The sequence below is a fragment of the Micromys minutus genome (assembly GCF_963924665.1).
Source record: "Micromys minutus genome assembly, chromosome: 1".
NCBI classification, from domain to species: domain Eukaryota; kingdom Metazoa; phylum Chordata; class Mammalia; order Rodentia; family Muridae; genus Micromys; species Micromys minutus.
Genome location: NC_137969.1, coordinates 148749812 through 148770291, shown reverse-complemented (window position 1 = coordinate 148770291; position 20480 = coordinate 148749812). Strand labels below are relative to the sequence as shown.

General features: G+C 42.2%; 1 protein-coding gene across 1 annotated transcript in view; it reads left to right on the top strand.

Annotated features, from left to right (window-relative positions):
• The window catches only part of ALK (ALK receptor tyrosine kinase), a gene marked incomplete at both ends in the record, with an annotated part of 704256 nt that overhangs the window by 217942 nt on the left and 465834 nt on the right, over positions 1–20480 (top strand). The window contains one exon of the mRNA XM_080929282.1: positions 12945–13109. Within this exon, the coding sequence (XP_080785408.1) occupies positions 12945–13109 (165 nt within the window). The remainder of the gene's footprint in view (positions 1–12944; positions 13110–20480) is intronic.

Genomic DNA, 20480 nt, shown 5'->3' with positions numbered 1-20480 from the left:
CTAGAATAGCGAAAACCATCCTCAACAACAAAAAAACATCAGCGGGAATCACTATCCCTGACCTCAAGCTATATTACAAGGCAATTGTGCTGAAAACTGCATGGTACTGGTACAGAAATAGGCAAGTGGATCAATGGAATAGAATAGAAGATTCAGAAATGAGCCCTCATGTATATGGTCACCTGATTTTTGACAAAGGAGCAGTAAACATACAATGGAAAAAGGACAGCCTATTCAACAAATGGTGCTGGTCCAACTGGCACTCAACAAGCAAAAGAATGAAAATAGACCCGTTCTTATCTCTTTGTACAAAGCTCAAGTGTAAGTGGATTAAAGATCTCCACATTAAACCTGATACACTGGAATTATTAGATGAGAAAGTAGGGAAAACCTTAGAACACATAGGCACAGGAGAAAATTTCCTAAACAAAACACCAATGGCTCAAGCTCTAAGGTCAAAGATTAACAAATGGGACTTAATGAGATTGCAAAGTTTCTGTAAGGCTAAGGACATCGTCAAGAAAACAAAACGGCAACCAACAGAATGGGAAAAGATCTTTACCAACACCACATCAGATAGAGGCCTAATATCTAAGGTGTACAAGGAACTCAAAAAGCTCGACACCAGAGAATCAAATAACCCTATTAAAAAATGGGGTACAGAGCTAAACAAATCTTTTTCAGTTGAGGAACTCCGAATGGCCGAAAAACATCTGAGGAAGTGCTCGACATCCTTAGCCATCAGGGAAATGCAAATCAAAACAACCCTAAGATTCCACCTCACTCCAGTCAGATTGGCCAAGATCCAAAACTCAGATGACAGCAGATGCTGGCGAGGCTGCGGAGAAATAGGAACACTTCTCCACTGTTGGTGGGGTTGCAAGCTAATACAACCACTCTGAAAATCGGTCTGGCGATACCTCAGAAAATTGGATATAGTACTACCTGAAGACCCAGCTATTCCACTTCTGGGCATATACCCCAGAGATACTTTAATACACAACAAAGATATATGCACCACAATGTTCATAGCGGCTCTATTTATAATAGCCAGAAGCTGGAAGGAACCCAGATGTCCTTCAGAAGACGAATGGATACAAAAATTGTGGTACATATACACAATGGAATACTACTCAGCCACCAGAAACAATGACTTAACCAAATTCTTAAGAAAATGGCTGCATCTAGAGAAGATCATCCTGAGTGAGATAACCCAGTCACAAAAGAACAGACATAATATGCAGTCACTGATAGTGGGATGCTAACCCCAGAGGCTTGCACTCCCCCAGAAACAACTCACAGACTGTATGAAGTCCAAGAAATAAAGAAAACAAAAACTATACATATATTCACAAAACAAGAAGACTTTGACTATTTCCATGTTGCGTTTTGTTTTGCATGTACTTTACGCTTATTGCAACTAGTACGTTTTCAATGCATACTGTCAAGCCCTTGAAAAAAATCAAGTACCGACTAAAAAACATATTCACATGGTTTTATGTAAAATTTATTTTAATGTCTGAAAAAACAGTACTGACAAAAATGTATAATTTTAAGCAAAAAATGTTTAAAATCTTTACATCTATCTTTGTTTTGAAAAATAAAATCATTTAAAAAAAAAAAAAAAAAAAGGTATCACTGTTCACAATTCCTAGAGATAGTGCTATTGTGGCTTTTGTGAGGAATGATTTGAATGTGCTAAGAGAACAGGTGTGCCATTCATGGTTTCTGACCCCTATTCTGTGAGAGCAGCAGCCTGAGGTTTGGTGTCATAGATATATCTGCCAGAAGCTTTGTGTTTAAAACTCATGAATGTCTACTTTTGCCTCCCACAGCCTGAAAGTGTTTTTATCTTTAATCATAATACTATCTGATGTAATATGGCTTTAAAACGAACACAAACATACTGTTAGGCAACGATAGTTCCCTGTCCAGCCTAAATCTTGTTTTATCACTTATTCTCAGCAAACTTCCCAATAATTCCTTTACTATATGTGGGAATCTTATCAGTCTTCAAGATGCTATGCACATACTGTCCAGCTTCTTTGTGCATCCCCATGTCTGTACTGAGTCTGCATACTTTAGATGTGGGCAAGCCTATCTTATCAGGTGGGCTGTGGGTACGTGACAGGTAGAGTATCCAGGGCAGCCTCAGGTTTTCTTGCAGCACTCGGCAGACATTCTCCCCAGAGACACAGTAGAAGATGGGAGAAGCATGTGGTACCTTCTCAGGTCTCCCTTGTCTACTAGCTTTCTCCTTTTGCCAAGGATGCCACATGGCTCAGAGGTTTCTTCCAGGGCTCTCATCTCAAGCATCTCAGTTACAAAGATTCATATAGACTAGTGGCTCAGGATGCTAAGGTTTCTCTATGTCCTGTGGACTCTGGTTTATTCTGTCTGAGACCCACCACACCACCCACATTCTCACTCACAGAGAAACTGCTAGGTCACTGAAGGTCCAATGAGATCAAGCCTCAGCTCTCTTACTTTCCCACATTGAAGTCCATGCTACCTCGGCCAAGTCACTTGACTGTCTTATGCCCCAAGTTCCCTTTATAAAATGAGGAGGCTGGGCTTGGTAACCTTAGAATATCTGTAAATTTAATTACGATATTTTTTTCTGAGATGAATGACAGAATCTCATCTCCATGCCTATAGATTGTGTAGATTGAAACAGTATGATGACCACAGATGAGAGAAATAAGAATTAAGTTTTCTGTGCCTATCCACCGCCACTCTGTGGGCTCAGGCTCCCACACTTCCTGCTCCAGGACTGCACTTATATAATTGATTTATTAAAGAAGACTTGGCCCTTCTCTGCACTCACTTGTGAGCAGAACAGATGTCTTGAATAGGGTGATCATTTCCCAGATGCATCCAGGGCACAGGGTGATGGGAAGGAAGTGGGTGATTTCATGACAAATGAATAGTGGGTGTGAGTGAGGGTGGGGAGGGGCCAGGTTGGGTATTTAGTGTTATGAAGTGAGTCGCCAGATGTTGATGACAGCTGGTGGATTAGTACCAAAGGTGACTGATGGGCCAAGTGTCCCTTTAGGAAATTACCCAGGAAGAGGAAGAAGCAGTCCTTAATCATCTAAGCCTGGGGTGGAAAGCATGAGTCCCAGCTTCCCACTGCCCAGCTGGCAAAAGCCACGTTAGTGGATTGCTTTGACCACCTTCCCAAAGGGGGCAGTGAGTCTTAGCATGGAAGGTATGGAAGAAAATTGAAATTATTTCACCACTCCATTTCCAGATCAGGAAACAGAGCTCTGTGCAGATTAAATCGAGTGCATGATGTTGCACAATGTTTGTTAAGGTCTCCAGAGGACAATGAGTGATGAGCTACTCCATCACACTTCCCCGCACGCTTCTGAGAGAAATGAGGTCGGACACAGCCTTGCCCCCAGCATTGTGCACCCACCTAAAACCAGCCACGGCAGCAAGCTCTGTTGACTGAGAGACTATATCAATGAATTAGTGCAAGAGTGATGGAGAATGATTCTCGCCACTGATGGGCTGTCACATGCTTGTGTACATACTTGTGTGTGCATGTGCACATGCAACCACTTTCTCCACAGCCAAAGTTATGCCCACTGATATGGAAAGTCAAACTGCGTGCACATCACTACATCAGATATCCAGGACACTTATTGAATATATGCGTGCTCAGGAAAGTTCCATGATATCATCCCTATTTAGTCACTATTTTGTAGAGTCAAGAACAATGATAGTAAATGGTTTTCGCTGAAATACATGGCAAAGATAAGTTTTAAATTTTCATAGCCTGATGTAAGGCAGAATATGTGCCTTGAAGGATTCTTGTATTACTGACTTCCCTAGACACACTGGAGCCTCTTTCCCACAGGTGTTGATATAAAACAGGGAGAGAGAAAGGGGTTCCCAATGTCATCAGCTTCTTCATGAGTCCTGCAATTCAAGTCAGCTCAGTTCATCCCCAAGGAGGACAAAAGGATATGTCTATATTACAGAAGTCAAAGTAGTAAATCATCTATCATGCAGCTAAGAAAGAAGGTCCTGAAGTGATCAGATACCTCAGTGGTTGAGTATATGGCACACAATTGTAAGGGCCCGAATTGGGATCCTAGAACCCACAAAAATGGCAGATGGCTGTGACAATCAGCCTGTAATCCTAGCCACAGAAGGCAGACAGCAAGCTGGGATTAGCTATATCTGTGAGTGGTGGGTTTAAGAGATCTTGCCACAAAAGTTACCCTTCACAATAGTCACAAACAACATGAAATACCTTGGTGTGACTCTAACTAAGCAAGTGAAGGACCTGAACAACAAGAACTTCAAATCTCTGAAGAAAGAAATTGAGGAAGATCTCAGAAGATGGAAAGATCTCCCATGCTCATGGATTGGAAAGATCAACATTGTAAAAATGGCCATCTTACCAAAAGCAATCTACAGAGTCAATGCAATTCCAATCAAAATTCTGACCCATTTCTTCATAGAGTTGGAAAGAGCAATGTGAAAATTCATCCGGAATAACAAAAAACCCTAGAATATCGAAATTCATCCTCAACAAGAAAACATCTGCGGGAATCACCCTGACCTCAAGCTATATTACAAGACAATTGTGTTAAAAACCATATGGTACTGGTACAGAGATAGGCACGTTGATCAATGGAACAGAATAGAAGATCCAGAAATGAACCCTCACATATATGGTTACTTGATTTTTAACATGGGATCTGTAAGCATTCTATGAAAAAAGGACAGCCTCTTCAATAAATGGTGTTGGTCCAACTGGCACTCAGCATACAGAAGAATGAAAATCGACCCTTTCTTATATCCTTGCACAAAGCTCAAGTGCAAGTAGATCAAAGGTCTCCTCATTAAACCAGGTACACTGAAACTATTAGAAGAGAAAGTAGGGAAAACTTTAGAACACATAGGCACAGGGAAAATTTTCCTTAACAGAACACCAATGGCTTGTGCTCTAAGGTCAAAAATTGAGAAATGGGACTTAATGAGTTTGCAAAGTTTCTATAAGGCTAAGGACACTGTCAAAAAAATAAAACGGCAGCCAACAGATGGGGAAAAGATTTTTACCAACCCCACATCTGATAGAGGTCTAATATCCAATGTATACAAAGAACTCAAGAAGTTAGACGCCAGAGAATCAAACAATCCTATTAAAAAATAGGGTACAGAGCTAAAAAATATTCTTGATTGAGGAATATTGAATGGCTGAGAAGCATCTAAGGAAGTGCTAGACATTCCTAGTCATCAGGGAAATGCAAATAAAAACAACCCTGAGATTTCACCTCACACCAGTCAGAACGGCTAAGATCAAAAACTCACATGACAGCAGATGCTGGAGAGGATGTGGAGAAAGAGGAACACTCCTCCACTGTTGGTGGGGTTGTAAACTGGTACAACCACGCTGGAAATCAATCTGGTCGTTCCTTAGAAAATTGGACATAGTCCTACCTGAAGACCCAGTTATTCCACTTCTGAGCATATACCCCAGAGAAGCTCCAACATACACAGAGACACATACACCACAATGTTCATAGCAGCCCTATTTATAATAGCCAGAAGCTGGAAAGTACCCATATGTCCTTCATTAGATGAATGGATACAAAAATTGTGGTATATTTACACAATGGAGTACTACTCAGCTATCAGAAAAAATGACTTTATGACATTCTTAAGAAAATGGATGCATCTAGAGAATATCATCCTGAGTGAGATACCCCAGTCACAAAAGAACAGACATAATATGCAGTCACTGATAATTGGATACTAACCCCAAAAATCTCTGAACACCCCAGAAACAACTCACAAGTCATATGAAGCTCAAGAAAAACAAAGGCCAAAATGAAAAAAAAAAAAAAAAAAAAAAAAAAAAAAAAAAAAAAAAAAAAAGAAAGAAAGAAAGCCTCAGTCCTTCTTAGGAAAAAAAATGTATAGCACCCTCTCAGAGTGTGGTACACCTGGACCTTAAATCACTAATAATCCAAGAGATAAGAATATAGCCTTGTGGCAATATTTGGTATTCAAAGATCATTATGCTTAATCTATACTCACCAAGAAAACTGTTTCGATGTTATGTTCTGTCCTACATGTACTTTATGCCTATGGTAACTAGTGGGATTTCAATGCATGCTATCAAACCTCTAAAAGAATTAAGTACTGACAAAAAATAATCATATAGTGTTATGTCAAAATGCCTTTAAAAATCTGTATATGTATGCTTCTTTTTTTAAAAATGAAAATGTTGTAAGAGAGAGAGAAAAAAGAGAGATCCTGCCACACTGAGTAAGGTATAAAATAAATTAAGGGTTGTTTCAAGCATCAAGGTTAGACATTCATATGTACATATATTGATATGCATGTGTGTGCATGCACACATGCAGATGGGATGTGGGCTTGTGCATGAGTGGATGTACGCATGCGGGCACACACACACATGTGAAAAAGCATATCTATGTTCATTACCATATATGAGCTCATAGAGTTCACAGGAGATACAGTATTTATTCCTCTTCATTCATGGTAATGTGTTCCCCTATGCAGAGATAAGGAAACCAAGCCTTGAGTGGTTAAATGAATTGCTTACGAGCACAAGGCCAGTTGTTACAGTGCGGGAAGACTTTCCTGGGACTCTGGTGCTCTTTCCCCTTTCCTCCTAGCCTAGTGCATTCTCTCAGTCCAATCTCACTGTAGCTTCTGGCCTATGAACAGACCTTCTCATCAGCAGGGAGCTTCCAGCAACCATCAAAGAGCAGTTTATTGGCAGAAGAGCACATCTAGTTTGAGAGAACCTAAAAGCCTTCCTGGAGGCGAATTGAGCCATTCGATCATTGAGAGATATTTGAAACCCAGCCATGTGTGGTTTAGCCAGCTTTTTCCAGAAACAACAACAAACACCAGTGGGTTTTTGAGAATTTTCCTAATTGTATAAGTTATTGCTTTGTTTGTTTGTTAACCAAAGTTTTAAGTAATTATAATAAAAACTGCATGGTTTTAGTGCCATTTCTGCAACCCACCCACCGTGCATCCTTTGGCAAGCTCTACAATGTTTCTAGCTTCCATTTCTGCATCTCAGATGGACTCCAAAGTCCTCAGTGACTCTCAGTTTAGAGGTTCTGACAGATCTCTTGAGGAAATGAGACCTTAGCTTGTGCCCTAAGATTTGCAGCTGCTGGGGGAGTTTTCGTGTGCTGGGCTCTGTCCTAATAGGTTGACAGTTTTGAGGACTAGTTTCTCCTGCTCTGGTTAGTGAACTGTCACTTGGGATGCTGATACTTCTAAAGGCCAATGGCAAGAGCATCTCCACATATGCCTGATACCTCATGTGGTTTCATATGAAATACACAGAAACAGACTTATCAGGAACACACTGGGGTGTCTCTGCCATAAAGTAAATGAGTACAGATAGATTTTCTAAGAAATGGAGCCAGGAGAAGTAAGAGCAGATGGTCAGTCGCTCTGAAATTCAGCTAGCTTCTGCTTATAGCTTGCTAGAGATGTGCCATTCAAAATGCCCTCGTCCAATCAGAGGAAATGCTTTTTGTATTGTGTAAAGGACTCAAACTAGTGCCACACATGACTCTGGGTCTTTCCCTTGCATGGGTCTAAGGGTTTGTCCAATGAAGAAAAAAAATATTTTGACCTCAAATGTCATTCCCTCTATGTTCTAACCGTCTCTAGTTCTGGGATTGTTACTAAAAGCAAAACCGCCTGTATTATGTTATAAGAGATAATACTAAAAAGCTCCATCTGCCACTACTTCCTTTTACAGGTGTCTAGCACCCCACATGAAGACTGTTCCTCACAATAAAATGAAATCTGTATTAAGATGGGTCTGGCAATTCAAATCAGCAATCTTCCAAAGTCTGTTGACAACTTGTGCTAGAGACAAGACCCTAGAGAAATTACGATCTTGAGTTCTGAAACACCCTTGACAGAGAGGAGGGAAAATGACATGGGATCTTCAGGTTTCACTCTTGTTAATTCTACAATATTTGCTTAACTTTGTGGTGAAATTGCTCTTTTAAACTCCCAAAAATGCCCAAGATCACCTAGAAAGTGGCTGATTTTGAGATATTGTCTTGAAAACTAAAGGGTTTGGTTGCTTGTTTCCTGCCTTGAAACTGACTTAGATTTAGGTGATTTGAAAAGCCATTGGGACATCTCTGGGTAACACTTGAAAGATTCAGGAGTCACAAAGGGCCATTGAGGGGTCCCCAGGGCCATATGGGTATAAAGAAGGGCTGATGGATTCTCTAATCCCAACCAAGGGGAAGTCTAAAGACACCGAGTCTTCCTGTCTGCATTTGTTGGGAGACCTGTTTCTTGAGTGTTTTTTTCCTGGCTTGTGGCCTGGGTAGGAAACCCTGTTTCCACCTCAATTGCTGGTGTCTGAGGCACAAGCTTCAGGCATGGCTATTCGTTGTTGTCAGTCTCAAAGTTTGCTGGTGACCAGAATTCCACCCTCAGTTCAGACTGTTCAAGTAGGCTGTCATTGCCAATCCCTCCAGGTAGTCACTCTACACACACACACACACACACACACACAGAGAGAGAGAGAGAGAGAGAGAGAGAGAGAGAGAGAGAGAGAGAGAGAGAGAGAGAGAGAGAGGGAGCTCATTCTTGACCAGTTGTACCACATTCTTCTTGGGGCTCTTTAATGCGTCTTTAAGAATCTGGAGGTCCACTTACCTGCAGCCCCTTCCAGTGACTAATGTCTGTAGGTCCATTGGTTGGGCTATGAGACCAGGAGAAACTGCAGCTGTGGTCCAGGAGAGTCAGAGATGGCAAGGGGAAAGGATGTTCCTTACAGTTTTGAATACAGAAATGCATTCTTAGAGAACACAGCCTGCCAGGGTTCTTCAGCTGTTTGTGCAGGTTCTAGGACCATCATAAATGTGCTCTACTAAAGACTTATTTTATAGTGCTTTGTGCTCCTTTCTGGCAGATCATTTCTAGAAGATTCTATTATCTTTCTTCTGAGGGAATTGATAAGAAAGTCCACTATCAGGCAATAGTGATTGATTATAGCTGCATACTCAGCAGTTTGGAATAGTAGCTCCCTTTCTTTCTTTCATAGTTGTAATTGGCACATGATAGTTGGTTGTCAGTTTTCAATGGTCAGCTTTTTGTAGACCAAAGGATATATGCGGTAAGATCAATCTCTGTATCTTTCTGAAGTTCAGGGTCATTGTAAGGCACCTGACACTGAGGAGCAATAGATATGTCTCCTGAGGGTGGTGCTGAAGTCTCAGTTGACAGAGTTTCTGTCAAAGAACTGCCATCTCCACAGCATCCCCAGTGCCTACTTACTTTCCTCTATGCTGTGACCAAACACTCACTGGATGATGTGGGATGTAAGAAGAGAAGAGTTGCTTGGGCTCATAGGTTGAGGTGACTACAATACATCATGAGAGAACAAAGATGGCAGCCACTGGAACTTGAGGTAACTGTTCACACTGTATTCTGATCATGAAACGTTCTTCAGAGAATGTTTCTGCTCTGCTGGATTCCTCCTTTCTCTTCAGTCAAGTATCCCAGTACATGGTGCTGCTCTCACTAAATGTGGCTTCCCTCAGTATTCCGCTCTAGGCTCACTCTCACAGATACACCCAAAGGTGTGCCTCATTAATGCTTAAATTTCTGCTTCTGGTGATAAGTCAACAACTAAAATTATCCAGCACATTCAAAAGTTACTTAATTTGGTCTTTGGCCATAAAGCTTGATACTGAGCTATGGAGGGGGAAGGGAAAACCCTGAATCCACATCATGCTCCAGCACTGGGTCTCCTGGCTCTCCCTCAGAGTGAGTGGGCTGGGGTTTTCATCTCAGGAAAAGTCAATGTCCTGAGCTTTATTTCCTCAACTATAGAGAAGAGAACACCACCAATTTCTCAGTGTTGCTCTGTAGATTAAAGACGACAGAAAAAAAAAATGTACTCAGAATAGTCCCTAGCAGATAATCCAAGGGGCATGCACTAGGTGTCTCTTCCCTTGGGTGTGGACCTGTCTAGGCCAGTGAAAGGTTGAACACTTTTATGAATCCCTTGATTTCTCTAAATACTTTCAGTGAGAGGTTGTAGCTTCTGCCTCATAGACCCTGAGTCAGAAGGGGGCAAAATAGAGGTCTTCAAGAAGGACACTATATACAGAACCTTTGAAAAGGCTCAAGTTTCTGAGATTTTCCTGATGTTGTTCGAGAAAATGATATTATTGCCTAAAGATATTAAAGGCAGTTTAGAAACGAGGGAAAAAGAAAAAACCTGTTTCTCAATGTTTTATAAGAAATTAAATCAGAATGTAGAAAAATCCAATTCAGCTTCCCCTTAAAATGAGCAGCAATATTAACTCCTCGCCTACTTAAAGCCAGGAAGTGCAGCTGTGCTAGATAAAGGGGGCCTGCCTCCAAGCCAGAATTTCAAAACAAATCCATTGAAAGATGGGACATTTGCATAGCCTGCTGGACTAGGTGGGGTTTGACCCACATACTGTGGATTAACACACTCCCCAGAGGCCAGACATCCCAGAAGTAATAGTGCTCGGTCTGGGGTCTGTTTGGCCTGTTTGTCTAATATGTATGGAAGTACATTTGCCAGGTAGCATCTTATTTGGCACAGTACACCTCTGTCTCAAATAGAAATAGGACATCTTTATTTGGAGAAGTGTAGATGCAGTCGATGACAGTTGTGGAGATTGAAGAAGGCATTGGTAATTGTCACTGTTCGGTAGCCGGCAGCTCTCCCTCCCTCCCATTCTTTACAGTCTCCAATGTGAATGGAGATTTGGGCCCTCTCTACCAAAGTCCAGTGTAATTGCCATGCTATTTATTTTGAAGACTATTTTGGTATTGCAAAGTAGCAAACCCAGTACCAGTTTTTTTCCTGGTATTTTGAAACCAAAGCCAAGTGCCTGGCCAGCCAGTATTGAAGATTAAGGGGCTAGGCGTGGGGCTCAGTTGATTCAGTGCTTGCCAAGATACACAAAGCCCTAGGTTTGCTCACCACCTTCACAAAAACACAGAGCTCTGACATAGACCTATAACCTGGACACTCAGAAAGTAGAAACAGGAGTGTCAGGGTTCCAGGTCATATTATATAGGCAAGCTGAAAAGCAATGTGGGATACAAGAGACCCTGCCTGGAGAGATGGGAGAGGGAAGGAGAGAGGGAGAGAGAGACATGGAGAGAAAGAGAGATTAACAAAAAGAGCAATTCCACCACACAGAAGGCACAGCATCATGGCAGCCCTCAGAGTCAGGCTGAGCATCTTCAGTGCTGATAAGTTGCAAAGGCATCAGGTGGCTTGTCAACACAAGCAAGGCACCATCTCCACATTATAAAGTGAATTGTCTGCACCATGAAAGGGCAAGCAGTATTAACCTTAGAAACAGAGGATACAGCTCCTGCAGAGTCACTGGGAAACATCAAACATAAATCTCTATTGCCCAGGAGCAGAAAGATACTTAATAGAAGTGTAATTGAGAGTTTTGCTTCTGACTTAGATAGCTTGGCTGTGTCAATGGGAATCACTTCAGTCCCACTCCTGGGAAGGGCCAGCTGCCCATGGATATGATTACAGGACCTTCCAGAGACTGGCTGCTTGTGCCAGAATCAGGACCACTTCTCTGCTACGTTCTGAAATCCCCAGTACAAGGCTTATTTTGGAGATGGAAACAGTGGCCCCAGAAGCAGCTGTTTAAAAGCACCAATGTTAATTGGGAGCTAGCACCCATTAGCATGGCTAGAGATTGATTGATTAAATTAGCAATAACCCTTCCAAGAGCAAGGACTTTGTAATCTTACAAAAGTTAAATAGAGAAAGAACTTTGGAAAACATCTGGCCAAGATCTTCTGTCTGAGGAATTGGAGACCTAGAGAGGGTAAATGACTTCTAGAAGGTCACCAGCAAATCAGTAACAAAGATGGAGTGCCAGTTTCACTCAGTAAACCCTCTGTTATACTGACAAATAAAATGAAAGCCACACCCAAGAAGTGACTAGCCCAGCCTGGACTGTGGGAACCTACATGCACCTTTCTTTCTTCATAGCCTCATGGGTAGATGAGGAGGGTAAGAGGCAGATGGCTAAATGAGGTCTATTTATGGACATGCTCTGGGAATCCATCAGCATGCTCTGAGAGCCTGTCCTGTGCAAAGCACTTCAGTCAATGTTGGACTCTAGACAGTGGATAAGGAGAGAAAAGAGAAGCTGAGAGGCCATGTGCCCTGAATATAAGTGTACAGTGCTCAGCACAGAATGGATGTAATTGAGGTTTTCCCTTCTAACTTACAGTTTGGCTGTTTTGATAGGAATTACCCCCAACACAAGCCCAAATGGAACACAATTGTCTCAGGGCAAGGCTTCTTCCTCCTGTCCTTCCGTGTCTCCATACTCAGTGGCTGACCCTTGTGCTCTTTCAGGAGAGAGTAAGCCAGGTTCCTCACAGTGTGTCCGTGTTGGTGACTGCAGAGGTAGAGGTGAAGAGAGCAGGATGGAAGGAAAGCAAGGCTAGGGTAACATGTAGGTCTGCTTCAGTCTGGGACTTCACAGTCAGACAGCACAGGGCAGGGCCTGAACACCTTCTTAAGGTTTATTTTGTCCCTCCCAGTGAACAGGGAGGAGGGGGATCGAAAGCCAGAGATCTGGTAACTACCAGAAGCAGGCTCAAATTCAGACAGACCAGCTACCAGACCAGCTGTGCTCACCCACAGTGAAGACTTCTCCTGGTTCCCAGGAGCCACAGCAAGCCCAGGTTCTCACTGTCCCATAATATGGGTGATGAATAGGACATATTCTCTTTACTTTCAGCAGCGGGGGCACTGATGGAGGTGTATCTTGCCTCTGCTGGACAGGCAGGGACAGGGATGAGGTGAAGGCAGGCATTGTGGAAGACAAGGTTCATGTTTGGGAAACAGCTTGTTTCAATGACTTTTGCTGTCCTTGCAGGTCTGGAGTGCAGCTTTGATTTCCCCTGTGAGCTGGAATATTCTCCTCCCCTCCACAACCATGGGAACCAGAGCTGGTCCTGGCGCCGTGTGCCCTCTGAGGAGGCCTCTCTGATGAACTTGTTGGACGGGTCAGAGGCAGAGCATTTTAAAGAAATGCCCAGAGGTAAGGAGCGTGTCCTAGGTAGGGCCAGGACAAGGCTCAGGGGCCTAATTCCTTTGAAATGAAGAGGTTTCCCCAGCCCTGCACACAGCCTTTGCTCCTTGGACATAGGCTTTGAATATCTGTTTCGGTATGGCTCCTTGACCCATGTACAACAGGACACATGAGTCCAATTTTAAGGTGAATCCAGTCCTTTACACTTACCAATTAATAAAAGTAGGATTCTAGAATTCTTCAACATAGATTCCCCAAAATAATATAATAACTAAATAACATGTTCATCTGTTTGTCTATCTGAAATGGGGTGGCCAAGGAAAACACAAGTCACTCAGTTCAATTTGAATTTCTTAAGATTTTTTTTTTTTTTTTTTTTTTTTTTTTTTTTTTAATGTCTCAGGTGATGCTCAGAACATACACTAAAACCTCTTCCAACCTTATGGAAAACTTCAAGTATGTTCTGAATTTTTATTTGCCGAATCTGCCAATCTTAAATGGGAGGTGCTATGCAACTGGGTTAAATGCATGTTTCATACTTATTCGTGAATATTCAGGCCACATGCGTGTTTTGCATGATGTTTTCAGCAGTCCTGAGCTCTTTGTGAATATTGCCTGACAAATTTTCAGGACCTGAAGAGTAGGTACTGACTCATGGCACCGGTTACATATTTGGAGAGTTTTTACAGGGAGATGTGAAAACATCCAGCCCCACTCCAGCCTTCTGATTTGTTTCCACACCAAACCACAGGACTTCCAATTCCTTGGACACAGAGAACTCTGAGGTTCCTTAAATTCACAGTGTGAGTTTAAGGCTTTCAGGAAAAAATGAAAACCAAAATCAGAATGGATTGATTGGACATTAGTGGGACTTGTCATCCTTCACTGTCCCCTAGGATTCAAAATCATGGAGGGAAAAGCCAGGACTCTGAGGAGGGGAGGGACTGGACCAAGCTCACAACTTGGAATTGCATGTGCAGGTCTAGATGCCTGCCATAATGAGGTCCAGGCAAGGGCTCTTTTCACAGTGTCCTGGTTGTGTCTGTAGCAAAAGTGACGACCAGAGCCCGTACTATAACCAAGTTCTTAAGAATGGCTGTCACAGGCTCTACATCGAGAGTCTCTCAGGGACAGGGCTCATGTGGGCTGAAGGAGATGACACAGTAGTCGCTGCTTTTGGATGTGCATTATACACGATCCTCCAACCCTATCACTGCAAAATGCCTAGTAGATCCTGTCCCCTTCTGCACAATATTCCAAGCTCCCCTTTCTGCTTTTGTGCCACTTTTGAGATGGCTTACGCTTGATCCATGATTTAAATTGCACTTGCCTGAATGCTGTTGTCTCATATGGAGGTAAATCACTCTTTACTGGGCAATGCAAAGGGTTTATAAAGAAATTATAGAAAGCACTGTTAAAGACAAGTCAAGATATCTGAGCTGAGGCCTAGCAACTTCAACACTTTACATTATGAAATCAGGCATGTACAAAATATAGCTATACTATGTATGTACAAATTACAGATGGCAATCTAAGCAACAGTCACTCCATCGAGCCAAAGAGTCTAAATGTTGTCTTCCTTTTTGTAGTCTCCTGGCCCCAACTCAGCCCATAGACATATTCCCACCCTTGGGAGTAATGGCTGCTGTACTGAATGCTAACCATTCACTGATACTTCTTTATGGCCTTGCTACCTCAGTATGAGGCCCCCACACAAAGCACTTATTAGGTCTGCAATCTTTTAATATAAAGTGAATCATTCCAGCATTCTGTAATCTGTGCATTCTCAGACAGTTAGCTTTGGTCTATTGTTTTGGTGCCCCATTGAATTTATTGAATGAATGTAAACTTTTTTTCTCTCGTTGGCCATTGAATACTTGGGCTATATTCAGGGTTTTATAATTACCAATAACACTATTGTAAGCACTTTTGCAGATTTCTTGGAGCTCCTGTTTGAGACTCTTAGTAACATATAACAAAAATGGAATTGCTAGGGTGTATATTGGATGCATCTTTCATTTTATTAGGTAATGTGAATCTATTTGCCAGAGTGGTTATACCAACTTACCCCCTTCCACTTGTGATTAGTGACTGTTCCACCCCGTGACCTTCATCCTCTCTAAATACTAATATTGTCAGACTTTGTCATTTTTGTTCATCTAGCAGATGAGATAATATTTCACTGCAGTTTCAATTGAACATTAGTGGGACTTGTCATCCTTCACTGTCCCCTAGGATTCAAAATCAGGGAGGGAAAAGCCAGGACTCTGAGGAGGGGAGGGACTGGATCAAGTTCTATAAGAAAGCAGGCTGAGCAAGCCATGAGGAGCAAGCCAGTAAGCAGTATTCCTTCATGGCTTTTTCCTCAGTTCCTGCCTCCAGGTTCCTGCCTTGAGTTTCTGCTTTGATTTCTTTCAGAGATGGACTGTGATGGGAAAGTATCTAGTGAAATAAGCCCTTCCTTTCCAATTACTTTTAGTTGCTGAATTTTAGCACGGCAATAGAGATCCTAAGGAGAACACAAATTTTGTAAAATATATTTTTTAATTACTATATATTTTTATAAAACAGTTACATCTCAGGATTGACTGGATCACAGTGCAATGATTAGAGAACACTACAGCTGGACTCTGTGAATTCTACAGACTTTGTGATGTCATATTGTGTGTTAGGAAGTTGGGACTTTTACATGGCTTAAACACTGGCAATAATTGTGCAGTGATGACCTCTGATCAGCTTCTCTTTCTCTCTTTCTTCTCATGATCTCTGACCTGTGCTAGTCACCCAGAAGGCTATGAGAAACCAAATAAGGAGTTGAAGGGAGGGAGAGGAATCTTGGTATCGTGACACATAGCAGATGACTTTATGCTCTTATGAAGTTTGCTCCCAAGGGTCAGTGCGTGCAGGGAATGCAGAGAGATATGCATTAGATGACTCAGCCAGGATGAGAATACACATTTTAAGTACATGTTTGTCAATTTCAACCTCTCTAAAAAGCTGTCCTTCTTACCCTGCGGCAGTGTGTGGTACCCATAGCGACTGTGATACTAGTAACAACAATAAAAGCCATCGTGTGTGTACCTGTCATCTTCATCAGACTCTGCTGTGCATTGCAGCACATTGTGAGGGGATGTCCCCACTGTCAGAAATGTACATTTGTTTTCTATTCCAAATGAAGGAGACTGGTATTAGTCAGGGCTCTCTAAAGAAACAATTGATGAAAGGGAGGGATGGAGGGAGGGAGGGAGGGAGGGAGGGAAAGCAGGAAGGCAGGAGAGGGGAAGGATGGAGGGAGGGAGAGAGAGAGGAGATTTGTTAGAGTGGCTTACAGGTCATGGTCTGGGTGGAATAGCAATGGCTGTCCGGCAACAGAAAGGCTGAGAATTGGCACTTGTTTATTCCACGCGTCTGGATGTCTCAGCAATTTCAATCTGGTGCTAGAGTCCTGAGGATCCCTATAGTCTAAGTTGGACTCCCGAAGAAACAGGTTCCAATATCAGCTAAGGAATGCCTCTGCAACAAGATAGATTACCTTACCAGCAAAAGTGAAACTGGCAAAGGGAGGAAAAGAGGGAGGGAGGGAAGGAGGAAGGGAGGGAGGGAGGGAGGGAGGGAGGGAGAGGAAGAGATAGTTTCTTTTTCCATGTCCTTTTATTTGGAGTGGAACCAGCAAGTGTGACCCAGGTTTGAGATGGGTCTTCTCACCTCAAAAAATGCAGTCCAAAAATCTCTCACAGAAGTGCTCAAAGGGCTTGGGTTTTAGCTTATTACAGATGTAGTCAAGTTGACAACCAAGATTAGCCATCAGAATCTACTAAGACAACACAGACCAATCATAGAGAAAAAGGGGGACCATGGCCCCCCTTGCTGTGAAATTTCTGCTCAGATTTTTTTTAAGCATGGATGTCTCTTTACTTTTCAAGACAATTCAGAGAATTATAAAATCTTTTGCTCAGCAAGGTACAGGGAGTGAATAACTTTCCCAGTCTGGACCAGCACTGCAGTCTCAATACTCTGATCTTCAATGTCTCTGTTTTTCAGCTGTTGGAGGGAACATGCTTGCAGTGTTGATGACAAGGAGTAATGGGATGCCCTTTAGGGTTTGATATTTTTCTAACTGAGCATTTATTAGTTGGATGGTATTTAGATTGTGTTGCAGTATTTCTTGTCGGGGACAAAGATGGGCCAGTCAAAGGTAGGAAAGTAATAACAATCACAGGTAATGAACTCTTAAGAGTATAAATTTTAAATGACTTTAATTTATGGTCTCTGTGACTGAGAAGGATATGAGACATACAATTTAGTCCAGTAAGATAATAAAAGTGAACATTTTGATAGGACACAGTATTTATAAATTAATAAACTCTCAAGGAATCGTTACATTGAGGTGTTGTGTGACTTCTAATGCCGGGGGCATGTTTTAATGCAAGTCTACCTCCAGTGTTACAGAATGTAGCTTTTCTTCTTTCAGCAAGATGTTTCTTTGGTCTCTGTTATGAACTTCATGGCTTCCTGAACACAAATGAAGAGTGAGCTTAAAGATGAGTCTTTCCTGGAGTTCTGAGTCTCAGTATTTACCTTTGTTTTATTTGGAGTGGTAACCTAGATGAGAAGCTGCTACTGAAATTCTATTTTTTATAAAAGGCAGTGTTAGGGTCTGGTTATCACTGAAGAATGAATCCAGACTCAACTAGTATGCAAAAGCAAAGAGCCTTTATTCAGCAAAATTTCCTGCATGCAGAATGCTCCCAGTTTGGGAATGGATATTCTAGTATGTGCTCTGCAGGATCAATTTAAAGCCTATTAAAGTAGGAGGGGGTGGTTTTTAATCTTTCTTTCCCTTGATTGGTTGGCTCTGTCTCCCTGGGCTGGGTACCTTTTGCGATTGGCTAGGGATCTGGGGATTTTCCAGGGTGGCGAGGAAAAAAGCTCTGATTAGCTTCCTGCAGTTGTAGTTGGAAGACCACGGGTTCCTGGATCTGGGTTCTCTTTTCTGGGAAACAGAAACTTAAGCCCAATCTCCCAAACTTCGAGTTTGCAGCATGTTATAGACTCAGTCTAGCTCTGGATAACTCAGTCCTCTCAGGAGCTTAGTTTTCAAATGGGTTATCCATATCTTCCTGAGGCCTGAAAAGCTTCAAATGGTTCTGAATGTCACCAGAGTTCTGTAACACCTGAGAGGGGGGCTTTCACCCTTAGTCCACACCATTTGCCTGTTAACTTCCCAAGGTTACTCTAACTGATTTGTAAGAAACTGGTAGAGAACAAATGCAAAAATGAATCCTCTTCTGAATATGGAAGCCAAATGTTGGACATCAAGTCACTGACGGGATCTCTGAAGAAGACACCATCTCTGCCTTTGTCCTGGTTCTTGTTGGTGGCTGAGAGCCATGGACATTCTTCAACCTGTCATTGTACTATGGAAGTCTCTAACCATGTCCTTCTGTTTGTCTGAATTAGGGATATTGGTCCTTGGACTTAGGACCTGCCTTAAATACAACCAAATTTTCAGGATCCTTAATTAAATCTACAAAAAGCAAACACAAAAATTTTTCCAAAAGTGTTTCTAAATGCCTTAAATTTCACAAGGATTGGAGCTTGGGGTTTCCCCTTTTATCTAAGTTGGCATGTAGACCCCATGTCTTTCTCTCTGCACTTATGGGCTGAGTTCTTAAACCTTCAGAACTTCTAATGAGGCAGATTCAGAAGACACTAGTTAGTAACAGATCTTCTAATTTTTCCTTTGTTGCAGTAAATTAAAAAAAATAATGGCTAATCCCTTTATTTGCCCCTGCGGTCTCACTCTGAGGACAGTGTGCTAGTGTGGAACCTAGAGCACGGATTCCGTTACTCCGTCCATAAGCTGCCTCTCCAGGTGATTCCCTTCCCAGGCAGTTCACTCCACCCACCCTGTGGGTAGATATGATTGCCCCAGCGTGTTCCCTTCCTCCACCACCTCACACCAACATGATTCTAAAGCCTGGTAGATTTTCATGGTAGGTTTATATATTAAATTCTCACTCTATAAATCCTCTACACAATAAGACTAAATCAAATGGACAAAGATACAAATTGCCCTTCTGTACAAGATAAAAAGACCTATAGAATCTCTTAAGAATATTCATTTCTACCTATCACCAATTATGGCCACCAGGATCTAGGTCTGCTTTCTCCAGCTCCATTTTGATTTCTCCCCAATCTCTTCTCATCCTTCATTTTCTTACCTTTTCCCTACCTACCTCTCTACTGTCCAATCATGTATCACCTTAACATCAATCTACATCCTTCAATTCATTTTCCTATCTCCAAAGCTTTAAAAGTCCTCAAAGAAACCCCAGAAGGCTGTGGTGGTTAGTATTTGAATGCTCAGATCCTTGGACACTGGGACAGGAAGATTACAGGTTCCTGGCTGCCTGAGCTACACAGGGATCCCCTGTCTCTGATATGGGACCACACACCATTCCTAAAAGTCTAGCCACTCTTGCCTTCCAGGGAGCTGAACTGTTATATATTGCATGTTCTGACTATTGATGCTTTGCTTATGTATAAATGGCAAGAGTGAAAATGTCTGCCTGGTTCCCTTCATTCTGTGAAGTTCATCATCTCCGCCTTCAGCCTTCATTTGCTGATTGACTGGTACCTCACCAGTGACCCCCTCAGCCAGAGTCCTGCGTAAGTTCATGTTTGCTCTTTCTGAAGGGTAGGTTCCACATGCGAACAAAAAGAGGAGATGTCTCCTGTGGACAGAACAGGCTGCCAACAAGGCAGATGAAAAGAGCTAGGACTAGTGAATCATGGTGCTTTTATCCCAAGAGGGAAAGCACTCATTCCTGCCCTGATGGTGGCATGTCCTAGTGCAGGCTGTAGGTCTAGTAGTTACAACATACAGGGAGGGGTCTGTGTTTGCCCATAAGGGTTGCTTGATTAATGGGGGTTAATAACTCCATAACTCATCTCTGTATGAGCAGCCTTTATCAAAGGCCTCTGGTTCTAGAAGGATGTTGAACCAGTTGGAATAGTCAGGGGTGATAAGCCACCTGGAATAAAAAAAAAATGCAATGGAGAGAATGTGTGATCTGCAGAGGAGGAATCTGAACAGAAAAACGTCCTTTGTTTTCATTGACTTCTGATGGTATTGGACCGTTCACGCAAGTATTCACAAGTTCCAGCTCCCTGAGCTGCCATCCCGGTTTCCCATGGTTTCAAGTTTAAGGCAGTGACTCCAGGAAGGCAGCGTCTCATGCCGTTTCATGATATAAAATAGCTGTGAGCTTGTGCTTCTGTGTGCATTTATCTTTTACATAAGCTCACTTGTACAATACTATTGGCAAGGTTTACCTTGTTTCTTTTTAAGATGAAAAGAAGTATAACTGTAGCCAC